At 40.8% G+C, this 26,490-nt stretch overlaps 1 protein-coding gene across 1 annotated transcript in view; it reads right to left on the bottom strand.

Moving 5' to 3' along the window:
• Positions 1-26,490, bottom strand: part of Vps13B (vacuolar protein sorting 13B) — a 195,249-nt gene that overhangs the window by 58,647 nt on the left and 110,112 nt on the right. The window contains 5 exon segments of the mRNA XM_067123050.1: positions 4,467-4,652; positions 4,790-4,952; positions 5,109-5,590; positions 5,894-6,148; positions 23,688-23,919. Of these exon segments, the coding sequence (XP_066979151.1) occupies positions 4,467-4,652; positions 4,790-4,952; positions 5,109-5,590; positions 5,894-6,148; positions 23,688-23,919 (1,318 nt within the window).

Raw genomic sequence — 26,490 nt, 5'->3', positions numbered from 1 at the left:
CCTTCTCCCAGTGATAGTTAGCATACTCACCGTCAATAAGACCTCTGGTTTTCTACTGTAGCACCTAGGGGTTAGGACTAACCATGCCACCTAGTGATACACAGTGTACTCAAATTTGTTCGAGAGCGTGGCAATTATTTTTTTTTTTTTTTGTCTCTGATGACCATCCAGTATATTCAGACTTCTTCAAAAGAGACATTTCTGAAGAAGGCCAATGACGTACTTACTTTCCTAATATCACTGACCTGGGAAAGGAGTGTGGATTTGCCTTTTTAATGAGACACTTCAATCACTCTCAGCCCTTGTACGGAGATTAGTTAGTTTGTGCTAGGGTGTAGGAAAATAGGACCCTCTGGGATGTTTGCCGTGACTTCTAGGTAAACTTTAAGTGCTTGAACTGGGCATAATGTCTTGTCTGCTAAATTGAGTTTTCTAATAAGAATAGATTTCCTTCTTAAAGGATCCTCATTCTTGGCCAGGAATGATGGGCCTGGGGACAATAATAACTGATGGTCAGCTGTTTGCGTGATGTATCGTCCCTGTCTAAGAGGGCCCAGTTCACTAACATGAGCTCCTGATGCTAATGCGATCAAGATCACCTTTTGTAGCATGTGCGTTGTGGTTGTATTGGGTCCGCTGAATTCAGGGGTTGACAGAAGTCTAGACACCTTGTTCAGGGACCAAGTGATTGAAAGCCTTTCAGGAGAGGCCTTTGTAGAGCAAAAGACTGCAGAAGGGAAGTGACAACTTCTATGCTGGAGTCAATCCCGAATCCCTAAAGGAAGAGATTTGTTAATGCTGCTTTGCGTGCCATGATTGTTGTAAACGCAAGGAGTTTCTCTTCAAAAAGGTATATAAGGAGATTAGTTAGTTTGTGCTAGGGTGTAAGAAAACAGGACCCCCTGGGATGTTTACCACGACTTCTAGGTAAACCTTAAGTGCTTGAATTGGGCATAATGTCTTGTCTGCTAAATTGAGTTTTCTTATAAGAATAGATTTCCTTCTTAAAGGATCCTCAATCTTGGCCAGGAATGATGGGCCAGGGAACAATAATTGATGGTCAGCTGTTTGCGTGATGTATCGTCCCCGTCTAAGAGAGCCCAGTTCACTAACATGAGCTCCTGATGCTAATGCAGTCAAGATGATCACCTTTTGTAGCATGTGCTTTGTGGTTGTATTGGGTCCGCTGAACTGAGGGGTTGACAGAAGTCTAGGCACCTTGTTCAGGGACCAAGTAATTGGAAGCCTTTCAAGAGTGGGCCTTTGTAGAGCAAAAGACTGCAAAAGGGAATTGACAACTTCTATACCGGAGTCAATCCCAAACCCATAAAGGAAGGGTTTTGTTAATGCTGCTTTGTGTGCCATGATTGTTGTAAACGCAAGGAGTTTGTCTTCAAAAAGGTATATAACAAAATTAAAAAGAGTTTCTACAGAAATCTCAACTGGGCTCTCAGTATGGATATAATCTAAGCATATCTTCCCTACAGACTGGTATTGCCAGATAGATGATGTCCATAATTTTTGCAGTAGGTACCTAGCAATATTGGGTGAGTAATTTTCACGACAGATATTTTAAAAAAATCCATACGTGAAGGTCTCGGCTCAGAAAGGAGGATGCGTAAACGACTTTCCCTCCTACTGTCTGGGATAGAACAGCGGACAGTAGTGGAATTGATCTTTTCGCCCGCTGCTGAAGTAATAGGAACCAATGCCAGTTTGGACAATTTGGGGCTATTAAGTAAGCTGTTCCTTTGAAGGTTAGAAGTTTGCTCAAAACCTTCAATATCTGGGACAATGGAGGAAAAAGATATCCTCCCTTTGTTCTAGTCTTTAGGAAGGCATCTCTTGCTAATGCTTGACTGCCCAGGTTTGGAGACATATATTAGGAATTTGTGATTCTTGTATGTGGCGAACAAATCCATTTCTGGCTGTGGAAGCATGCTGGCTATTGTTTGAAAAGAGTGGTTGTCCAACATCCACTCTGTTGAGGCTGTTGTTTTCCTTGATAGAGAGTCTGCTACTATAATGAGACCCCTCGTGAGGTGAATTGCAGACAGGCGCCACTTCCTTGCTTGCACCATCATTATCATACTGAGAGGAGGTGAATGTGATCCTGACCTCTTGATGCAAGACATTTTAGTCATGTTGTTTCTCTCTTCTGGAGGTCTGAGTTTTTTGAGACAAAAAGACAGCCATCAGCTACAGGAAATCGATATAAGAATTCCTCAGAGTAGCTGAAAACCCCCCTGCCTCCTGACGATCCTCCCAATGTCCTCCCAACCTGTCAATGAGGCATTTGTGTGTATTGTCACTCGTACAGCAGAGGAGTCAGGATGACCTGGTTCACCAGAGATTCCTTCCAGGTCCAAGGCTGAAGTATCTCCCCAACATTTTTAAACTTTTGATGAGGTCGGTCTCCCATCTTTTTTCTAGCCAGAATTTGTTCACATTTTTAGTTGCAATCTAAGTATTGGATCTATTACTGATGTGAACTGCAGCAGGCCCATCATAAGTTCTATTTGCCATCTGGAAACTCTGGGCTGTGCAAGGAACCTTTTGAGGATTGCCTTATTCTGTTTTGAATATGATGGGGAGAGACAACAGACTAATCTGAAGAGTTTCCCAACATAGTCCCAGCTACTGAAAATGTCTGCTGGACATGAGGCAGGATTTTTTCCAATTTATTATAAAACCTTTTTGACTGTAGTCTGTTGACCATTGCTCTTAGGTTTTTCAAGCATTCTTGTCTTGTGGGCCCCCAGATCAACCAGTTGTCTAGGTAATATTAGTTGTACAGTATTCCTTTTTGTTTGAGTTCTCGAACAAATACCGTTGCTAATTTTGTAAAAAATTCTTTAGGGGAATGTTTAGCCAAAAGGGCATGATTGTGAATTTGTACATATCTTTCCCTATTCGGAACCTCAGGAAGGGGCAGAAGTGAACGGCTATAGGGACATGCCAGTATGCATCTTTCAAATCTTTGGAAATTGTCCAAGATCCTTTTGGAATGACTGAATGTACTTGGGCAACAGTAACTCACTACTGTGTAACCTTATAGCTAGGCTATCACTTACTCTAATGTAGGCTACTGCCTAATCCGGATTATTTAATTCACACTTAAGGGTATGGATTACATAAAACACAATTACCATACCTTAATATGCAGCCTTAAAGGTAGGCTACCATCTCATCCAGTGCAGATTACTATTTCATCTAGTCCTAGGTTACATGGTCTAGGCTAACAATTTAGTCCAAAAATGGAATGTTTCGTAAGAAGTTATCACTTAATATAAAGTACTGCCTAGTCCTGGATTATTTAGATCATGCTAACGTGCACAGGCTTATGTAAAAGGAAAAAATTATACTAATATGTAGTCTTATGTTAAGCTAACAATTTATTTTGCCCAGATATTGTTATTATCTGACCCTAGGGTCCTTGGTCTAAGCTAGGCCACTTAAGGATACGTAATCCTAGGTCACAGGCTACAAACAACATCCACTATTAATCTAGCCTGAATTATTCTCACTTACTGCCTAGATTATTGTTGACATTGTATAATCTGAAAGGATTTTCTATGTTAACAATAAGCTGTGGAGCATTTCTTTTGGTTAAAACATTTATTTAGAATTTAAAACAATTTTCCCTTTACAAAACTAGCAATCAATGATGAGAAGAGCCGGGTTCCGGCTTTCACAAACAAAATATCAATTCCAAAAGTTTAAAACTACAACTTTTAACTGGAACTTAATATTAAACACTTATCTTGCTATTTTTGAGTTGCCACAATCCTTGCTAATGAAATCGGAGAAAAAAGTTGAATTTTTTCAGAGTGCTGGTAACAATGTAAACCATTCGCTACTGACCAATAGAAAGTAATGGTGCCCTGGTCTTTATCGGCCCTGTTGCACGCGCAACAGTCACTACTTCTCTTTCTTGCAGGTTCTTGGATGCCGGAAAAACTGGATTCAGCTTCGCTGAAGATAAGGGAAAGTGCCCTCATATCTTTGAGTCCATTATATACTCCATCACGTTATAATGTTAATCATTACGACATAATACCTGGCCAAAAAGACCAACTAGAGGAGAATTCTTTGATATTAGTTTGGTCACCATGGAGCTCTGGTAGACCATAGAAGGTAACTCCCTGAGGATGAAACAAGCGACTACACTATCAAAAATATAAACTTCTGTAAATATCTATTACGAGATTAGTAAAACATACGTAAAGAGTAAACTATAAACTTCTACTTGCAACGACTACAATAAGTTTACACACAGCTAGTTAATAAGGATGAATATGAATCTAGTAAGACTATAGGATTTTTTACACGTGCATTTTACACTAAGATTTGTGCAAGGTGCATATGGGAGTCTGAGGGGAAACCTATTTATAAGAACTGTCTGTAACACACACTCTAAATTTCTTAACCCTAAAATGCAATAAAAAACTTGCTCTCTGAGTTACCTGGTTGTATCTTCAATAATTTCCTGAAGCAGTGTGAACTGTGGCAAGCTAATGTGCAAGTCTATATCTGATGTAGCATTAATCTCCAATGAATGTCCTGCCACCAAAACATTAGAAATGTTTTCATTACCTTCTTCACTTCCTCGGTAAACAATGGCTGGAGCAGCAATGATTCTGCTATCAAACCTGTGAAATTAAAAAACTGTGAGAAAAATGTTAATACACGTACCCTCAAATGAAAAATTACAAAGTATCATGAAAGAATGCTTGAAAAAATATTCCCTTACTTTGTATTTTTTATAGAAATTTACCAAAAATACTACCTAGCAATGAAAGGATGAAGGATTATATCTGTGTTCTTGTTGTCCTGTGTTGGATCATAATTGTTCCATTCAAGAGCTGGGTTTTCTCCCATTACTCGAAGCCGCTCTCCTGATGAACTCCGAGGACGGCCTCCTTTCACATGAACTAAATCATACCATGACCCTGTGTATAAATTAAACACAAAATTACTACATAATACATAAATTTCCAGTTAATTTTACAATTTCAAAAACTATACTGAAACAGCAATTACTGTAAATACTTAAATATTTACAATTATTACTTTTAATTATTACGTAATAATACTGTCTGCATTACCTGTGCTGACACTAAATCCCGAGAGATCAATTTGGTACTGTCGATCTTCCACCTCAGATCCTGGCACACCCAATATCCTAGCTCGCTCTGCCATATGGAAAATATCTGATCGAATCATGATACGAGAGAGTGGATTATCTACCTGAGGAGTAATCATGGTAGAATCGAGCTGTATTAGGAACATATTCTGAACAGACACATCTTCACTAGAAGTGTCACGTGATGGGAGGAAGAGACGGATTGTCTCTGCATGAAGATACACCAGTGGCAGCGTGTGATTGTTTAACTGCATGCCCAAAGGGGTCTTGGAAACAGCTCTCCCAGTATTCATTAAATTCTTTGGGATTTGCAACTGCAACCAGGGTTCATACACAGTTGCAAAAATATGCAAGGATGCTGGAAAACATACACAATCAAATGGCTGAATGCGTATGTCAACTTCACTCAGGTAATGATCCGCTGTCTTATCATTTGGCATTGTTCTGAAAATACAATTAATGAAAAACTTTATATTTGTAATTATACAATTCTATAAGCTGTATGCAAAGAACTTCTGAGTCTCAAGAATCTAATGAGAATACAGACTGAATGCATCTCATAAAGGTCCCTACAAATAACAATTAAAGTTTATAAGTAACTACAGCAAAATGCTACATTACTGATAAAGTACAATACAAACAATCATTCAAGGAAATCAGGCAAAGCTATATATATATTTACGGAAAATCAGAGCGACAATTTTCCCACAAATATTTAAACTTGCCTCATTAACAAAATATACCAACCTTTCTTCATTTAAGTGTTTCTTAATGAGTGTGTTCCAGCAGGAATGGATGTTTTTACAAAGTGCTGTGGTCAATGTTAACGAAATGAAACCATGAGGCTTGGGCTGCTCTGCTGGCGTGTTATTTGAACGGCCACAGTGGTAGTGGGGATCAACTGTGCCATTGAGAGGATTAATGACCTTCAGGTCATGAGTTAATTGATCTCCACAAGTCATCACAACACCTTCATGCTCTCCAGCAACCCATGAATTATTCCTGCAGAGATTGAATGACATCAGAAAACATTAGCACATATATAAATTTTTAATAAATTTTCCTGCTCCCTGTATATACACTTCTAGTTTTCCTTATGCTATTTTGCTAAAAACTATGTAGTGATAGTCAAGAATAGAATTTTCAATTGAGAACGAAGTCTAGTTTTTCTCTCTCTTGAGAATTTTAAGCTGATATATCAGACACGACATGAAGCTCATTTGTGCTTCATACCTGCTTCCAGGAGTACCTGATCTCCAAGTCTCAAATTTGGAACCTTGCTACAAAAACCTAAGAGTTTTGCTGTACAGACTTCAAGATTTGTTGGAGTCCCATCATTATTCTCATAGGAATTTCTTTATCCAGTTGTGGTCAGAAGCCTACCTTTTGAAGGGCCGACTACGCAGACTCTCACACCCATCCAGGTGTGTGATGCCCACAGTATAGGCAACATGAGTGTCAAATCACTCTGGTATGGACAATGCACATCTACCAACAACAGCACTTTCAGTTTAACCCTTAAATGCCGACTGGACGTATCGTAAGTCGACTAAAATTGTCTGTCGGGTGACGAGTGGACATACCGTACGTCGACTACAAAAAATTTCAACCTTCAGTCAACTTTGACTCGACCGAAATGGTCGAAAAATGCAATTGTAAGCTAAAACTCTTATATTCTAGTAATATTCAATCATTTACCTTCACTTTGCAACAAATTGGAAGTCTCTAGCACAATACAGTATTTCGATTTATGGTGAATTTTTGAAAAAACTTTTTCCTTACGTCCGCGCAGTAACTCGGCCGAAAATTTCAGAAATTCTTTCGTCATTTTGTCGTAATTTTTGCACCGTTTTATATTAGCCGTTACATAAAGTTTTATACATGAAAATGTGCACAATTTCATGTAAAATACAACAAAAAACAACCCATGGTCGTAGCTTTTATCAGTTTGGAAATATTTTCATATAAATCACGATAAGTGCCAAAATTTCAACCTACGGTCAACTTTGACTCGACCAAAATGGTCAAAAAACGCAATTGTAAGCTAAAACTCTTACATTCTAGTAATATTCAATCATTTACCTTCATTTTGCAACAAATTGGAAGTCTCTAGCACAATATTTCAATTTATGGTGAATTTTTGAAAAAACTTTCTCATGCCTGTGCGCGGTAACTCGGCTGAACATCTCAGAAATTCTTTCGTCACTTTGTCGTAATGTTTGCACCATTTTATATTAGTCGTTACATAAAGTTTTATATATGAAAATGTGCGCAATTTCATGTACAATACAACAAAAAATAACTCATGGTTGTAGCTTTCATCAATTTTGAAATATTTTCATATAAATCACGATAAATAGAAAAAATTCGACTTTCGGTCAACTTTAACTCGACCGAAATGGTCGAAAACTGCAATTGTAAGCTAAAACACTTACAGTCTAGTAATATTCAATCAATTACCTTCATTTTGCAACAAACAGGAAGTCTCTAGCACAGTGGTTCCCAACCGGTGTGCCGCGGCACCAAGGGGTGCCATGAGATCTTTTGAGGGTGCCGCCAAAATTCCGGGGAAAAATTTGCAAAACTGCACTAACGTCACTCTCTCTTGGCGGGAGAGGGGGAGGGAGGGGACTACCGAGATAGCGGAGGGTCCTCCTCCACCCCACCTTAACTGTGGAGAAGAGTTGACTGAGGTTTTAAACCAGGCTGTCAAGATGGTTAATTTCATCAAATCCAGGCCACTGGAAAAAAGACTTTTTCAAAAGATGTGTCAAGAAATGGGTGCGGCTCATATTTCACTGATTTTGCCTACTGACATAAGGTGGTTATCAAGAGGTCGTGTACTGAACCGCGTTCTTGAACTCCAAGAAGAATTAAAAGCCTTTTTCGGAGAGGAGAGACATGATATATTCATAAAGCTGCTGAAAATCATACTTGGTGTTTGAAGCTGTCATATTTGGCAGACGTTTTCTAAGCTGAATGAACTAAATCTCTCAATGAAGGGGAGACTTGAGGGAATTGTAACATCAGTTAACAGGATGCAAGGTTTCCAGAGAAAGCTGAAATCATGGAAGTCGGCTGTTCAGAAAGACGATGTGTCAAACTTCCCTTCTCTTCAACAACCAGGATATAACGGTCTTGGAACTGTAAAAAATCTGATTCTTAATCACTTTGAACAGCTGAGGGAAGCAGTTGGTAAGTATTTTCCATCGCTTTCTACAGAGAAACTCGATTGGATTGTATCACCCTTCAAACTGGCTGACATGGCTGAAGAGCTGGACTTCACGGCAATAGAACGTGACGAATTTCTTGATATATCTGCTGATTCAACACTGAAAGTCAAATTTGAGAAGAGTGACGTGATACTGGCAGCTTTTTGGCATGGAACATTGGGGGAATATCCTAATTTGGCCAAGAAAGCTATTTCTCTACTTTTGCCCTTCTCCACATCGTATCTGTGCGAGCAGGCATTTTCTGCCGTGTCTACAATAAAATCGAAACAAAGAAATAGGATTCTTTCACTTGAGGACGATATGCGGGTGGCATTATCAACAATAAGACCTGATATCAAGAGTTTGTGTTCCAAGCATCAGTTACAAGTTTCACACTGAGTATACATGCATGGTTCACTGCAGTCTATTTGTGTGTTTGTCTTGTATCATAAACACTGTAACTACTTGAATACATTGTGCAACTACTGTAAAACTTGTCACAATTACATATTTGTATCGTAATACTATTTTTTATTATAGAGGATCAGTTGTAAAGAGTATTTTCATATCATCTAGGATTCTAGGTATAAGGTGTTGTTGCATGCAAACTGTCGAAAAGAAAAAAAATATAATAAAATAAAACTACAGAGATTTTATATATATATTTCCTTATAAGGGTGCCGGGAACTTATGAAAGGCTTGCCAAGGGTGCCTGAAACCAGAAAAGGTTGGGAACCACTGCTCTAGCACAATATTTCGATTTATGGTGAATTTTTTAAAAAACTTTTTTTTACGTCCGCGCGTTATGAATTCATGCATCATTTTGTGATATCTTCTCTGTGTTGCTTTGATCGTTTTACAATTTGTTATATACCAAAATCATTGCAATTTAGTGTACAATACAAAGAAAAAAAAATAACTCATTAGCTTTAACCGTTTTGCTCACAGCTCGATTTGTATACAATTATATATGAAATTTTTTTTGCTCTGCCATATATTCCAATATTTATATATGATAATGATATTTTTTTCATTTCTGATGGTTGCATACTAAACGTCAGGCAATGACAAAAAAAAAAGGAGCCAAAAATGAACTCTTAATCTTAAAAGCTAAGCGTGCTGTGATTTTTTGAAAAAAACTTTTTTTTCGCTTCGGCGCTAACTCACGAACGCCGCCGGCATACGGCAGACACTTTTGTAAATAGAGGCTCGGCATTTAAGGGTTAATATAAAAGGTGTCAATGTTCTCCACAGCTCCTACTTGCATGTTTTTCACTGTTATGGACTTGCTGCGAATCTGGCAAATAGAACTCATCCAACAACTGAACATGGATATGTTGAACGCCCTTGGGTCTCTCTCATACAGCTTTAGATACAGTGCTGGTATGTCTAAATGTTTTCAATACTGTATTCTGAAATGGTGCTCAAGATATTAGAGGTTTAAATTTTTCATCATCTTTCAATGCAACTGTCAATAATTTGAGTTTCAAGCTAACCTGGGTATATTATCAAGTCCCACAGATTATCATCTTGCTTGTCTCAATGGGCTGTATACAGTAAACAATGTTGAGACATCAAGTTCTCTATTTTTCTCTCAATATAAAGCTCTGTTATTCTCTCAAAACTTTTTTCTTGATACTGCTCTCATGATGCTGCCCTCTGCAATCCACTCAGTACCGAGTTCTTAGTCTTGCAATCTTTGATATCATCCTCTTAATATCGCGCTCTCAATGCTGCCCTTACAATGTTATGCTCTCAATGTCAACCCTCTTCATTTCATTCTTTCAAAGCAATCTTCAAGATGTTGCACTCTATATCATCCTACTGATCTGTGTTATTGATATCATGGTTACTGTGGTTAAAAAGACAAACTGAACACTCACCTCAAGCAATTGTGACTGCTGCCAAGAGAGACCACTGATACAACTTACAGTACAACTAGATGATTTGACACTGGTCAGTGCAACCATCTAATCAACCTGAAAGACTTCTTTTTTGAACTGCCTTCTCTTAAGTCTCAACAACAACTCATGCACTTCTTCCTTCCTACCTCTTCACCTCCTGCTCCTCCTTCTACTACTACTACTACTTCCTCCCACCATACCCCACCAAGATTTACACATCAGTGACTCACATAATCCCGCATCCACACAGGAGGCTGCCGCTGTAGAACAATCCTGGACGACTCAGGCACGTCAGCCTGCTCAATCACATCTAATTCACTCTTCATCTCATCATCTTCCACTACAACCCCCATCAAATTCCTCATCACTTTCATCAAGAATCCTATATGTGTCTAATGTATGAAGTTATCTTTGTCACACTACCCCTTCCCTATTTAAAGGTGCACTTTGCATTAGGAGGCTTCACGAAAACTTCATCACCAACTTGTACAGCAGACTCAGCCACTCTATCAATCTTGTTCTGCACATGTTACATGGAGCACTCTCAGCACTAACACCATTTTTAGTTGGAAGGTTATACCATAACACTACCATCAAATGTCTTCACTGCTTCATGCTGCTAAACACTTTATATTGCGATGTTGACATTCAACAATCCCATTACCAGAAACCTATATGCAGCTCGATAATGTCTCTCAATATTCCACACCATGCATAACTTTTCAAATTGATGAGATCCGAATGCAGTACTGTTATCTACAAGAATTTTGTTAGGAGGCCCTCTCTCCTGACATATCTGCACAAAATCTGAATAAATATCTCTGGCATTTTCTGACCCAGTCTCTCTCCAAACAGCAAATCTACTTGGCCTGCAGTACACTACCGTCAAATAACTCCTTCCTTTGTAATGTGTCACTTCCATTTCTAATATACACCAATTTTTCTCTACATTTAACTCACCAGGATTACGCTGAACAGGCGCTGGATCAATCGACCTGCACTGCAAACACGCACAAACGCATTTCTCACTATCATCTCTCTTCACTTCAGGATCAACTAACTGTGCTATATAAATTGATCTATTAACACCAAAATGATGCCCATCATGCAACTTGCTCAAACTCACTGCACACGTGGGCACCCGAAAATCACTACAAAGCCACTCCTTCCTCACTCTGGTTAGTCCATCAGATTTGCTCTGGCAAAATTTTAACAATGTCACAGTGACATCCAACTTATACTCAGCAATTATATCTTTTATCAGCAACCAACTATCTGAATCTGTTATTATCTCAACAGACTCAAGATCCTATTTCACTGCTAAATTTATTACTTTTATACAACAGCATCTAATACAGCAACACTGATGAGAGCTGTGTCGGCTGGCTTACGAAGCCATGCCCCATCCTCAACAATTACTCCATTCATCTCCAAAGCCACACCTAAAGCTAGGCTACTAGCATCACACCAGATTTTGCCAACTTTAACATTAGGAACAGACCAACACCAGCAAACAGGGTTATCATCATGCACCATTTTAACCAGTTCCTCCACCAACGACTGAGCCTTACCTCCAATCCAGTCATCCCAAGCATAACTTTCACTTATTCTCTTCACATAACTACATGCCACACAAAACCTTCCACATATTGGATAATGCCCCACTAGCTTACCACAAATAGAAAATAAATTTCTGTGCAACAATTTCTCACTGTTCACTAAAGGGATCAGACTGCCACGTCTAAACTTCAGTTTTCCACTACTACCATGATAAAGAGACAATCCCAACACCTATCCACCATTCAGTAATCCAGAATCTTTGTTTCTAACCCATACTTACACAGATGCAAAGTCACCTCCTCTACAGAAACAACTGTTTCATTTACAATATCATCATCTATATAACTATCTGTACCATGACACACTTTCTCATCTCTTGCCAAGACCTCTTTCAAGATCTTCAACATTATTTTAGGTGCGAAATTTAACCCAAACCCTAATCTTGTCAAAAAAAATATGTCCATCATTTTAACAGATACCCCTGCTGCCAATGTCATTCTGCCAAATGCCAAGATAGCTTGTGGTTAAAAAGACAAATTGAACATTCACCACAAGTGATTGTGACTGCTGCCAAGATAGACCACTGATACAACTTACGGTACAACTAGACGATCTGACACTGGCCAGTGCAACCACCCAATCAACTGGAAAGAATTCTTTTTTGAACTGCCCTCTCTTAAGTCTCAACAACAATAACTCATGCACTTCCTCCTACCTCTTCACCTCCTGGTCTTCCTTCTACTACTACTTCTTCCTCCAACCACAGTTACGATGCTATTTCTGTCATTCTCTTAACATTATCCTTCAAATGCCATGATCACAATATTACGTTCTCAATGCAGTCCTCCTTTAGATTGTTCAATTTGTTGTACTCTCAATGTCATTTCCTTTATAATGCAATGTGTATTGTCCTTTTGATGTCTTGTTATTGATAATGCACAAGTACTGTACTGTTCTCTAAATGTCACATGCTTGGTAATGCACTAGGTGTTGTCCTCTAATTGTCAAATCCTTAATAACACTCAATGTGTTGTCCTCTAGTTGTCATACTATTGATAATGCACTTTTGCTGTTTTCTTGATGTTATGTTCTTGGTCATGTACAGTACTGTTCTCTTGATGTCATGTTATTGGCAATGCAGTTTGTTATCTTCTAGCTGTCATGTTCTTGATAATGAAGAGGATGTGTTCTTGAAAATGTGCTGTGTTGTCATCTCGTCATGTTCTCGATAATATGCTGTGTGTTGTCCTCTTGATGCTTTTTTCATGATAATGTATCATGTGTTGCATGCACTGTGTTACCCTATTGATGTCATGTTTTCGTTCCTGATAATGCACTGTACTACCCTACTGATGTCATATTTTAGTTTTCTGTAAAAGAAAACTATTGTGCAGGCTTTGTCTGTCCGTTTGCCCTCAGATCTTAAAAACTACCGAGGCTAGAGGGGTGCAAATTGGTATGTTCATCATCAACCCTCCAATCATCAAACGTACCAAATTGCAGCCCTCTAGCCTCAGTATTTATTATTTTATATTTAAGGTTAAAGTTAATAATTGGGCATCTGGCAATGATATAGGATAGGTCACCACTAGGCAGTGGTTAAAGATTCATGGGCAGAGGCTCATACAGCATTGTACCAAGACCACCAAAAGATATATCTATTTTCAGTGGCCTTGATTATACACTGTACAGAAAAAGGATTTTGACAAAGGAAAAATCTATTTCTGGGGAGAGACCTGTGTCACCCGGTGAAATAACCTTTCAGCACTTATTTCTAGGAAAAGCTATTGCTAAATATACCAGAGAAAAGCTAAAAAGCTAAGCCGGAGTTACTACCCCAGTGCGAGCTCCATGAAATGGAGTCGTGTATGAGAAAGGGTGAGATTGTCACAATCACAGGCCTCCGCCCTGTAAACATTCCCAATGTCAAAAGTCCCACCGAGTGAGGTGCCGTTACAAACCCCGCACCACTCATGGACTGTAAACAAACCAGCGCCACCCACATTCCACATTAGCACCCCATCCTGGAATGGTATTTTACCAGGGGAAAAGAAGAATCATGGGAGGGTCACCGGGTGACACAGGTCTCTCCCAGAAATAGATTTTTCCTTTGTCAAAATCCTTTTTCTGGGCTTTCCGACCTGTGTCACCCGGTGAAATAATAACAGAGAAATCAAAATACCACCCTGAAACAAAAGGGAGACTTGTAGAGGAAAGTAATAAAACTAAATTTCCACAAGAGTTTAATTATCCCAGTAGCAAGATGTGGTATTAAGATATAATAATGATATAATAAATATACTTAAATTTAATACAATATTAAAGGGTACATGAATATAAAATCATCCTTAGATTAATGAGTACATAAAAGTGAAAATTAGGTACTAAACATTATACTTAAAACTAAGGTGGGGAAACTATGTCCCACAAGATAATACATGTAACATTTAAATTAAACAAATAGACAGGACAAAACTATGACATGGTCAGGAGATAGGCTGTGAAGCATGCCTGACCTGGAGATGACCGAAGGGGAATAAATGAGGCAGGTAGGAGGGAGGAGAGTGACTGAGTACTAAGAAGAATTAAACTGGGGGGGGAACGATGTTCCCTGCCGCCACTGTAGTGAATTTCAGAGCTTCTAGTGATTTCAGGTAGTGGCGTTTAAAAACTACGGGAGACTTCCACCCCGTGTATTTTGAAAGATCCTCGAAATTCATATAATGAAAATAGTTAGTGGAGGTGGCCACTGCTCTAATGTCATGTTTAATGAAATACAGGATCTGTTGCCTAATGGCTTTCAAAGAGATAGTTCCTCCCCCTTCCCTTACAAACAGAGGCCCGGAAGTTATGTGTGAGGTCCTGTCTAAATAGGCTTTCAAGGTAAAGACTGGGCATAAAGACAGGTCCTGTGGGAGGGGGATGACCTTCCAGGGAGACCACCTATCTCGAGGATCTTCATTTTTAGCTAGGAACTTAGGGTGAGGAGCTAGCAACACTTCACCTGATGGAAGGAAATCAATATGATTGGGTTCTCTAGACAGGGCAGACAGTTCAGAAATTCTAGCACCTGAAGCTAAACTAATCAAAAATAAGGTCTTCCTCAATAAGTTAGTGAAAGAGCAATTATGATTATCTATTTCTGAGGCTAACTTAAGAACATCATTTAAGAACCAGGAAACCGAATGTGGGCGGGTTACTGGCCTTAAACGAGCACAGGCTTTAGGGATAGACGAAAAATAAGAGTCTGTTAAGTTAATCTTAAACCCATGTAAAAATATCTTTTTCAAAGCTGATTTTGCTGTAGTAATGGTACTGGAGGCCAGACCTTTCTCAAATAATGACCTAAAAAATGAAATAGCTAAATTAGTGGTCATTACAGTAGCTTCAGATTCTTTTAAGAAGAGTGCTAATTTCTTAACTGCTGAGTCATATTGTCTAAGAGTGGATTCCCTTTTATCTGATTCTAGGAACAAAGTGTTAATAGGATCAATATTAGCATCCTTCTGAGCTGCAAACTTCATGAAATCCACAAAGCCAGGGCATTCTGAATTCTTGAGGAAGCTGACACAGTCTGAGTTTGTACTATTTGCGTCAGTTTCGGGTTGGGAATTTGCAAACACCGAAGCTTCAGCTCTAGAAGAAGTGGAAACCAGTTGCTCTTCGGCCAGTTTGGAGCTACTAGGGCTATCTGACCCTTGAATGTCCTGAGCTTGTGAAGGACTTTCAGTAACAGGTTTACTGGAGGAAAGAGGTAGATCCTTTTCCACTTGTTCCAATCTATGGACATTGCATCTGTGGAGTGAGCTAGAGGGTCCAGGTTGGGAGCAACATAACAAGGTAGTTTGTGGTTGCATTCTGTTGCAAAGAGATCTACTTCGAGACCCGGAACTTGATTGCAAATCCATTTGAATGAAGTTTTGTCCAGGGACCATTCCGACTCCAGCAGAGTTGTCCTGGATAGGGAGTCTGCAATGACATTCCGGACCCCTGCAAGGTGGGTAGCAGACAGATGCCACCGGTGTTTGTTTGCTAGAGAGAATATTGCTATCATAACCTGGTTGATCCGACTTGACTTGGAACCTCCCCTTTTTAAACAGTGTACTACTACTGCGCTGTCCAGGACCAATCTTATATGAATCAGATTGTTCGGACGCAGTTTCTTCAGGGTTAGAAAGACTGCCATAGCTTCCAGGACATTGATATGAAACTGGCGGAACATGGTAGACCAAGTCCCCTGTACCTTCTTGTGTTGGGAGTATCCTCCCACCCGCTTAGGGAAGCATCGGTGTGAATCACTAGTGATGGCGGAGGAAACTGAAGAGGCACTGACTTCGATAAGCTCTTGACAGTCGTCCAAGGCCGGAGTCTCTTTTTCAAAATCGGCGGAATCAGAGATATTTTGTCTCTGAACCTGACATTGGCTCGACTCCGCCATACCCTGTTTATGTCTTTCAGTTTGGATTTCAAAAGAAGATCCGTCACTGAAGCAAACTGAAGAGAACCTAAGACTCTTTCTTGGGTACGACGGGAAGCTTTCTTGTTCTTGAGGAACTGTCTGGTTGCTTTTGCTATTTCTCTCCGTTTGGCCGGCGGAAGAGATAGTCTGTGTTCACACAGGTCCCATTGGATTTCTAACCATTGAAAGCGACTCTATGGCACTAGGCGGGATTTCTCCTTGTTTATCTGAAAGCCCAGTGATTCCAGAAAGCCGATTACTATGGCTGTTGCTTTCCGGCATTCGTTGATGCTGGATGCCCAAACAATCCAATCGTCTAGGTATGCGGCTAGCATGATCCCCTGAGACCGGACTTGCTGAACTACCGTATCTGCCAGTTTGGTGAAGATTCTGGGAGCTATATTGAGACCGAATGGCATGACCCTGAATGAGTATGCCTGATTTCCTAGTCTGAACCCCAGATAAGGAGAGAACCTTCTCTTAATCAGGACGTGATAATAGGCGTCTGAAAGATCTATAGAGGTGGTTACGGCTCCACGGGGCAGTAGGGTCCGAACCTGCGAGATTGTAAGCATTCGAAACTTGTCGCATTGAATGTAGGAATTTAGACAGGACAAGTCTAGAATTACTCTTCGCTGACTGGAACCTTTCTTTGGAACAATGAACAGTCTGCCTTGAAATTTCAGATGTCTCGCTTTCTTTATTGCCCTCTTTAATAATAGATCTTTCACAAAGTCCTTCAGAGCCTTGGAGGGTAATTGATGGAACCTGACTGGGGGGGGAGGACTTCTGTCCCAACTCCACCCCAGTCCCTTGGAGACTATGCTCTGGGCCCAGGGACTGAAGCTCCACTGGTCCCGAAAATGGTATAACCTCCCGCCTACCTGAGGTATCTCACTGGGCGGGAGAGGGTCTGCCTCCTCTGGAGCCTCTGCCTCCCCTTCCTCTGGAGGAGGAGCGGTATGTTCCTCTACCTCGGAAGTACCCCCTAGCTCTCGTTCCCTTTGCATTTTGGATGGACCGAAATGCACCCTGGCTTTCATAAGAAGCGTTGTAAGCTGGGGAGGAGACGTATGAAGGGGCAGCGAGAGGTTGATGGGCTGGTTGGACCAGCACATACTGAGGTTGAGGTTGAGGCTGAAGGATGACCAGGGACGGGGACCTGGACAGCCTGCAAGACAGTCTGAGTCGGGAGCCGTTTAAACTTTTTTAACTTTTTCCCTGGCTTGGGATGAGTTCCGGCGGGCTCAGACTGCTTCCTCTTAGAGGATAAACCCCATCGGAAGCGGAGACTCTGGTTGGCCCTAGTTGCCTCGGCTAGGACCGCATCAACCTCTTCCTGGGGGAAGAGGTTAGCTCCCCAGATGGAGCTTTTATGAGCCTGTTAGGCTCATGACGGATGGAGGCTGCCGAAAGATGTGTTTCCGGCAGTTCAACTGGGCCTTGATGAAGTCATACAGGTCCTGCTGAAAACTCCCTAAGAGAGATTTCGTCAGTACCTGGAATAGCGCATCTTCGCTATATACTACTGCCGTTGCCTCTGCCAAAGTCAGAGAGTTTAAGGACCTACTGAGTCTGTCCTTAGACTCAGCTTCAGCCTTCAGGAGCAACTCCGGGATCCTAGGGAGTTGCTCGCTGAAGAGGTTAGAAGCGCAGTCAGGGTCCAGCCAAGTAACCGTGAAGGTATCCGGAGCTCCTACCCAATACTGAGAATCTCCGGGTAAGACAAGAGAGGTGGGATCTGTCTCCCGGAGATGAGGAAGGGGCTTACCCTCTACACAAGCCTGGTTGGTGAGGGAGGCCACTTTAGAGGTGCAAGGGGTGGGGAGAACTTCTCCCAGAGAGAACATTGTAAAGGCACCTTTTGCCGGAGTGAGTTTGGTGTTCTCTCCGCCTGCCACTCCGACAAAGTCCGTAGTAGGGCCGACTGGGCCTGGTCCCTCGGGAAGATGACAGTTTCCTTGGGGACCTTATCGGACCAGAACCCATGCCTCCTCAGTAAGCCTGGCATAACCTGCGTAAGGTGATTTCAGGTTAGGAGGGAAGAATTCCAATTCCTCCAGCCTACGAGTGCCTAGGCCCTCGATAGTGAGGGTACCCTCATGCTGGGGGCAAAGAGGGTCAGGCGCCAGGGTTCCTTTATCAAAAGGAGGTAGGCTGGAGGTGTCCAGGACGGAGAAGGGTTTGTTGGCCGCTCCGCCACTCATGAACCCGAGATTAAAGTCCTTTGAGACTTAACCTCTTCTGACAACGAGCACGGAAGCATTTGGATGAAGACAGCTGACTTGAGAGTTGCGACAGCTTGTCATCAACCCTTTTGTCAAACTGCTTCATAAGAAGCTCTGCAAATGCTTCAGCATCAAAGGAAGGAGGGGTGGGAACCTCCTTACTTTGTTTAGCTTGTGCTCCCTTCCCAGAAGTAGAGGCCTTGCTTGTAGATGGCACGGGGCTAGGGGGCCGTGACGTCTTCGAGGGAACCTCGGAGCGGACTTTCTGGGACTTTAAGGTCTTTTTCTTTACAGCTTTAACCTTAGGGACGGTAGACCTTGCACCGTCCATAAGGCAAGAGGATTTCACAAATCCTCGGAAGGAAGAAGCAGTGGAAGAAGGAGAACTAAAAAGAAGATCACCTGCCTCACTTACCCTCTTACCTGCCTGCAAGTCCAGGTCCACATTCATCGGCTCGAGGTCGAGATTAAGAGCCGCAACATCCTCGGCAACAACTCCGCATGCAGCGACTTCTTCCTGGGAGGGCTGCGTCATTTCCCGGATCCCAGCGATCAAGGGGGCGGCTACCTCGTCCGCAACTGAAGCTGAGATCCAGGCGCCGGGGAAGAGAACGTTGCAGACGTCCTTAGACAAGATGTAGGGCTTTCCTGCCCCGACGTTCCTCCCGAAGCCGCTGACCCAGGTCTTGAGGGTCGACAACGAAGAGTCCCGAGAGCTGCGGTCAATCTGGAAGGGGGAGAAAGTCAGGTGACTGAGCCTCCTAAAGGTGAATGTGAATCGGAAGTGGAAAACTAACTTACCGACTCATCCAGAACCTGTTCATAGAGAGCGTAGCACACCTCACAGCCATCAGGGTGCCAGACGATCAGGTCCCCACGTGGACAGCACACCCGGGAGTGGGACCTGCACACTTCATGCCCGCTGGCTTGATGTAGCACAGCGGTGCACCCCTGCTCCTGACAACGCACCATCTGTAAGTTGACCGGTATATGAGTATGCTGATAGGGCTGCCGGAGTGGAATGCCGGAGCAGTGTCTTAGTATAATAGTTATCCAAGTAGGTCCCGCCGGAGCTGACCGGGAGTATAAGGGGCCTACTGGAACATGCAAGATCAACTACCTAGAGGGACCACCGGAGTTAATCCGGAGCGACGGGAAGGTCCCAAAAGGCCAGTTAATCTACAAGGTAATAAATAATAAATATATATATATATATAAACAATATCCAGATAGGTCCCGCCGGAGCGAACCGGGAGGTTAAGGGGCCTACTGGAACATGCAAGATAACCTAAAGGGACCGCCGGAGTTAATCCGGAGCGACGGAAAGGTCCCAAAAGGGTAGTATATAAACATAATATAATATATATATATAAAATGAATAAATATATATGCATCTAGGGAAAGGTCAACTATAAAAGTGGATATTTCTGCTTGGAGCCGGGGGAGTCCTGTACTCCAATACGGTGACGGCGGAGGAGGTGTAGTGAGCACCGTCCGACCAAACACCGTACCCACCGGAGTGGAAGGCGACAAGAATGTCCGACTACCTAGCAGAGAAAACACAAAGATAGCTAGTCGGCGGAGAGTAGATACTGGGAACTATAGGTGTTCTAAGTGAATAGAATGAATAAAAATGTCATAGCGTGTGAACAACGGAAGACAGTCAGGTGGGAAACTCTAACTGGCAACATGAACACAAATTCTCTCCCCCCGAGATATTGTTCTGAGAAAAAGCGCGTACTGACACTAGGAGGGGGGGGAGGATGGTATAGGCCATGAGCGAGGGATCCAAGGTAGCGACCAGGGGGTGGGTAAGCACTTTCCGGGCGCCATGAGATCCATCCTTCTCCCTGCGATCGGACGAACATGTACGAACGATACTGAGAGAGGAGAGGACGGGGAACTCTCAAGGCCAAAAGCAAAGAAAGGAATGGGAAACAGGGGTGTGGGAGCACCCCCGGTCCCCAACTGAGGTCTCGATGGGTGTGACCAGGTAAGGTCGGGACCCGTTAGCGAGAGAACAGACCAATCAATGCAGAGGAAGGGGATATAAAGGTATGGCAAAAGGAACAGGATAAACTCTCGGGCCTTGGTAAGTTAACATAATATATGAAAGCGAACCAAGGGTGGGAGAGGGAAGGGGGGGTGGAGGAAGGAAAAATGGGGTAGGAGAGGGGTAAACATGAAGATGGAGAATAACCCGAAGATGTGGTTCGGATGAAGGTAGGCTACGCAAGAAACCCTCGCTATTCCAGCTTAACCTTTTTTAGGACTCTAGAGCCTAAACGGAAAGGCCGAAACAGGGAGAGGGAGAAGCGCAAGCCCGACTTCTCTAACCGAACGCCACACAAAGGGAAGCTCCAACTATGAACCCTCCTACACACCAAACCTTCTCTCCTAGCAAAGGATGAGACCGCCATAGCTACAACCTAGGCTAACCTAACACAGCCAGTGGCTGAGGGAGGAAGCCCAGGGGAAATAGTATCTACTCAACTAGCCTAAAGTTAACCTATCCTAGGCAAAAAATTAATAATGATCTAACTAATCATAAGAACATATGTAGAAGGGAAGACCAAGCCCAACGCGATATGAGCGCGGAGGGAAAATGGCCGACCTTCCAGATATAAAACTAAAGGATATAGTCCGCAAATATCAAAGCCATCCGTGCGCTAGGCTTAAAATAAGCTTGATAAGCATAACTGTACCATCTCAAATAATATATCCAAGCACTGGAGGAAGTGAAGGTCCAAAATATAACGCATATAATAATTGATAAATAGCGGATAGGCCCGAGGGGGAAAAAACTCGTAGCCTAAACGACAAGGACCAAAACTTCTCCAGAGAAGGATAAAAAACAATAATATAAAAAACCCAATTGAATATATAATAAGCAAAAGGGCACAACATAAGAAAATGAAGGGGAACGGCCCGACATAATTCCCTTTTACCAAGACTGAAGGTCACATGAGGTCGGGAGAAGGTGGATGAGACGGGCATATAAATCCCTCTAATTATTAAATTAGAAGGAAATAAGGAGCCTCAACCGCCTAAAATAAAATACAGGGATGGTACTCAACTTAGGTGAAGAATCCAAGGAGGATGCCATAGTAATACAATCAAAGGAAGCGCACACACGAACAGAACAACAACAGCAGACGCATGCTAAAAGTGGAATGTGGGTGACGCCGGTTTGTTTACAGTCCACGAGTGGTGCAGGGGTTTGTAACGGCACCTCACTCGGTGGGACTTTTGACATTGGGAATGTTTACAGGGCGGAGGCCTGTGATTGTGACAATCTCACCCTTTCTCATACACGACTCCATTTCATGGAGCTCGCACCGGGGGTAGTAACTCCGGCTTAGCTTTTTAGCTTTTCTCTGGTATATTTAGCAATAGCTTTACCTAGAAATAAGTGCTGAAAGGTTATTTCACCGGGTGACACAGGTCGGAAAACCCAGAAAACTCGATTGCGCTGAAGAAACTTCGGTGCATTTTTTACTTGTTTTATACTGCTCATCAAGTTGTCCTCATGGTGTCATGTTCTTGATAGTGTGCTATGTTGTCCTTTCAATGCCTTGGTCCCAATATTTTATTCTAAAAGTAGGATTCTCTATGTTCTACTTTAATAACATGCTGTTGATATTATAATTTGATAAGAGTTTACTGTTATCCTCTTGATAAAATGTTTTCAATCTTATGTACTCCAGCTTGCTGTCAATGATATACTCTCAGTTTCTTTTTATTTAAAACATGTTATTAATATCATGACATCAACAACATGATAATAATAATAAGCTATCAATGGCATGCTCTTGATATGAGGTACCCACAACTGTGTACCATGAATGGTGCACTAGATAGCAATTAAGTTTCTATGTAATGTACAATTGGCCCAAGGTGCACTTCTTTCTACATTTTACTTCTTGTCCCTTCTCTTTCATCTCTTTAGCTTGCTCCAATATTCACCTCTCATTATCAATTAAGAACAGCTCTAGAAAAATAGTTGGGTGGTCTCATTCATCTAATTCATAAAAACTAAAACTATCTTGATGGTGAAACCTTGATATCACACTCTTGATACTCAGATCTCAATACTGTCTTTCTGGTGTCCAGCTCTTATTATGCAGTGTTTGCTATGTTGTTCTCAGCACTCACACAGGTGCTTGTGTAGTGGGGTTTTGGTAAATTTCAAACTGGTTACCTTTATTACTGCATTCCATCACAGGGTGTCTCCATGTTTTAATAGTTCTGGGGAATCAAACCCACATCTATGACTCAAAGGAAAACATGCCACTGGCCCAATAAAACAAAATGTCAGCATTTCTTACTGCTCAAGCTAGCATTAAAATAAATTAGAAAAAAACATCCAAATATGGTAATTACATCACATCACTGCCTTTTTAATGCTCTAATGTTTAGTAGTTTAACACAACCTTAAGTCATTGCCTATCAGGTAAATTTGTTATATAAGGATGTATCCAAAGACTACCATGTCAGGTCAAGAAACTATCTGAACAGTATTTGGGATCATGAAAACTAAACTGAACTAAAAAAAACTTCTTAATGACATACAACAAGCCAAATAGGTCAGTCAACTTGAGTCATTTCTGGAGATACAAGAAAGCATGATACACAACAAGAGAGGCCATCCACACCATCTGGAGACAGCAAAATACTGTTAGCCTGTTTTAACCAGACTACAAAATACTAAACTGTACCCACTTTATCCAGAACTGAAGTATAAAACACTATTAAGGATCATATATATCAAAGCTAACACAAGCACTTCTTCAATGAAAGGCACCACAGTGCCTAATGACAACTGTAACATCATTGAGTAGAAAGTACCCTCTAGTGAGGATTTACCAGAGGAAGACTTAGATGATTAAAGAGTTTATTCTTCACCCGGGGAATTTTCTCAGCTAATACTGCACCTTTTTGGAAACCGCAGTATTATAACAATAGGATATCTGTACACTACAAAGACACATCATTATCATTATGAATGTATAAAACTTAAAAAACTTTAAAAATCCTACAGAAGATAGTAAAAATTGTCTTACCACTGAAAATATATGGAAACTGTATTTATGGAGATGATAATGAAACAGAAGTGCATCTCCCATAAAATTTAAAATATCTGGTGATATAAAATATTAAACAGGAAAAGCCACACACCTTTTAGTAAAATGGAGTATGCTTACTGCAGTCACCTTGAGCTTAACTTTTGAATAAACTTGGTGAAAATCAAGAGCAGTAGTGAGGTCTTCCAATTCAGCCCTTAACTTTCTGTTTTCTCCGCCATCATTAGCATAAAGTGATGCCGATACTCGAGCAACAGTCCACTGAACCCAAGCTGTTACTACTGGGCCTGAAGAGGATTGTACATCAGCTTCACTTACAACTTGAACTGTAACAGAAATTTCTGACTGATCATAAACTTGCATAGCACCAGTGACATCTAATGCAAAATATAAATTTTCATAATACAATTTGTTATTTGGTACTTACCTACTGCTGAAAATACCTTATATCTCCTCGCCTATCAATGTGGAGATATAAGCTATCTTTAACAGTAAGTAAGATTCATCCCATATAAACAAAACAGATAAAAATCTAGCATACTTAAATGAAAATCATATCTCAAACCTTTAAACGTATTTCATTATAAATAAAACAAAAGAGAAGCATTCTATACCTAACTCTTAAAATGATGGTTAGATGTAATTACCATGCATTACTATTAATAACAATTAGTTTACCCAAACCACTAAGCAGACGATTACCACTAAATAGTTTTACCTGACCACTCAGCTGACATTCTTACAGATGCGAACTGAAGGGTTTGGTCTTGATAAATATATTACATATTTAATAAATTGTAATGCCTTAGCTTTATTAATTGGACAAACTGAAAACACTGAAGATTCCCACATGATTTCCTTATGACATTTACTTCAAAAATGTTGGTTGAGAACTGAAAGATCACTTAGGATATGTTTAATTATAAGTGTTGTTTTCAATTCCCTGCAGTCTGGGATGGGGTCATAGAAATAAAACTTGGTTCAGCATATCATTCACCATAAAGCTTTTCCCTTTACAGGAAAAGAATGAGGTAAGTGCTCTTCATTCTCCTCTATACTCTTTCTTCCTGAACTCCTTTCAGGTCCCAATCTTCCTCTATTACCATTTTCCATGATTTCCTGGACATTCCTATAGGTCTTCATCCTGCTATTTCCATATCTACTGAATTTCTGACCAACTGTTCCAAATCCCTTCTCATCACATGTCCAAACCTGATCAGTCTTTGAGTTCTCAGTCTATTTTCCTGCCTTGGATCCACATCTCTCTACTAAATCCTCATTCATAATACAATCTTCCCACTTTACTCTGGCCATGAATCTTAACCTCTTATAGTCACATCTTTTCAATACCAACCCCATTATGTTGCAATTGTAAGTTTTTGCTGTTCCTGCTAATTGGATATTTATTTTACCAGTTGTCTAACTATCTCTATATATTTCATCCATGTCACAGCAATACTTTTCCTTACTGCTCTCTAAACTCGTTTCATAGTCCACTGCACCCCAAATTAACAAAAATGCTCTACTTGGCATCTTTATCGTTGATGATATGACATCAGTACGTTACATAATAAAATCAATCTGCATTTTGGCTTCACTCTTATATGCTATCAGCAACATCAATCCATGGCTTGGGGAAATTCATGCACAGATTCTGATTCACTTCCCCTTAGCTATGTCTAACACAACATTCTCTAAAGCACCTCTGTCTACTTGGTATATACAAATACTAAACTAAATAACCAGTTACTAAAAAATCTGCAACATCTAAAAACCATCATTAAGTAAACATTAATATACCTATATCAGTGCAACCCGATTTTACCAGAAAATCATGGAAACGACAGTAGATCAAGACCTAGACTTTATGGGAGCTGAAACACGAAGTCCACAGGACAGAGGAGAGTGAAAGAACTATTTCACATCAAGCATCGTAAAGGAAAAAGCTGTCCTTTACATCAGGCATCGTAAAGGGAAAAGCTGAAGTAAAGATTATGAAATGTGGCAGGAGAATGTCAAACAACTGAAAAAAATTGTTTTTCATATAAAAATTCCTTTATTGCCATAATGTAGGGAGATCAAGTACAGAAATGCTAATTACCATTGAAAAGTTTGTTATATTACAGCCAATAGATTCCCTAAAATCAAAATCCTTGTATTATTTTCTACTAATTAAACTATTATCAAATCTTTTAAACTTCATCTCTAAACCACATGGTGCTCTTCCATGTGGAGGGGCAGAGAGGACAACCTCCTGTAAAGTGTCTACAGCACAAAATTAATTGTGAAAATTTTTTCACGCTGAATAAAAATAAAAATTCAGCAGTATATGTAATTTGCCCTGCTCAAGTTGAATAAATCATGTGATTTCAGACCTGTTACTGACCTCAACTGGTCAGACCTACTCAAAGCAGCAAGCCCTGCACTGACAAAATCTGTGGGTCGCATTCCAGAAAAGTCATGAACTTGCTGCAAAACAAATATGTTTTATAGCTCAGTCAATAAGTTGAAATATTTTTATAACTAATATCCTCCCTTTACCACTGTTTATATAAGAAAGCCTGTAAGAACCACAAAGGTAGTGGCAACTGAGACTAAGCTCCATCCACTGAGAAATATCTCCCTCACATTTAACCACTTTGTGAGATTAGCAATTCAAATCTCTGTTACAGCCTCTGACCAGGGATAATGGCCTTATTACATGTAATACATTTGTAGTTCATACATCAAAATTACCCAGAGCAAGTATGCAAAATGTCATTGAACCATGACAAATAACATCTGTGCTACAGAAAGCACTGACTGAACTTTTTAAAACTGTTGACTATTATCAATTCACACCACCCGTGCATCTGATATCTAACCCCGTCTCCTATGACGCTCCTGATTGGCCATTG

This window comes from Macrobrachium rosenbergii, chromosome 21 (genome assembly GCF_040412425.1).
Source record: "Macrobrachium rosenbergii isolate ZJJX-2024 chromosome 21, ASM4041242v1, whole genome shotgun sequence".
NCBI lineage: Eukaryota > Metazoa > Arthropoda > Malacostraca > Decapoda > Palaemonidae > Macrobrachium > Macrobrachium rosenbergii.
This window is presented reverse-complemented; position numbering and strand designations above follow the sequence as displayed.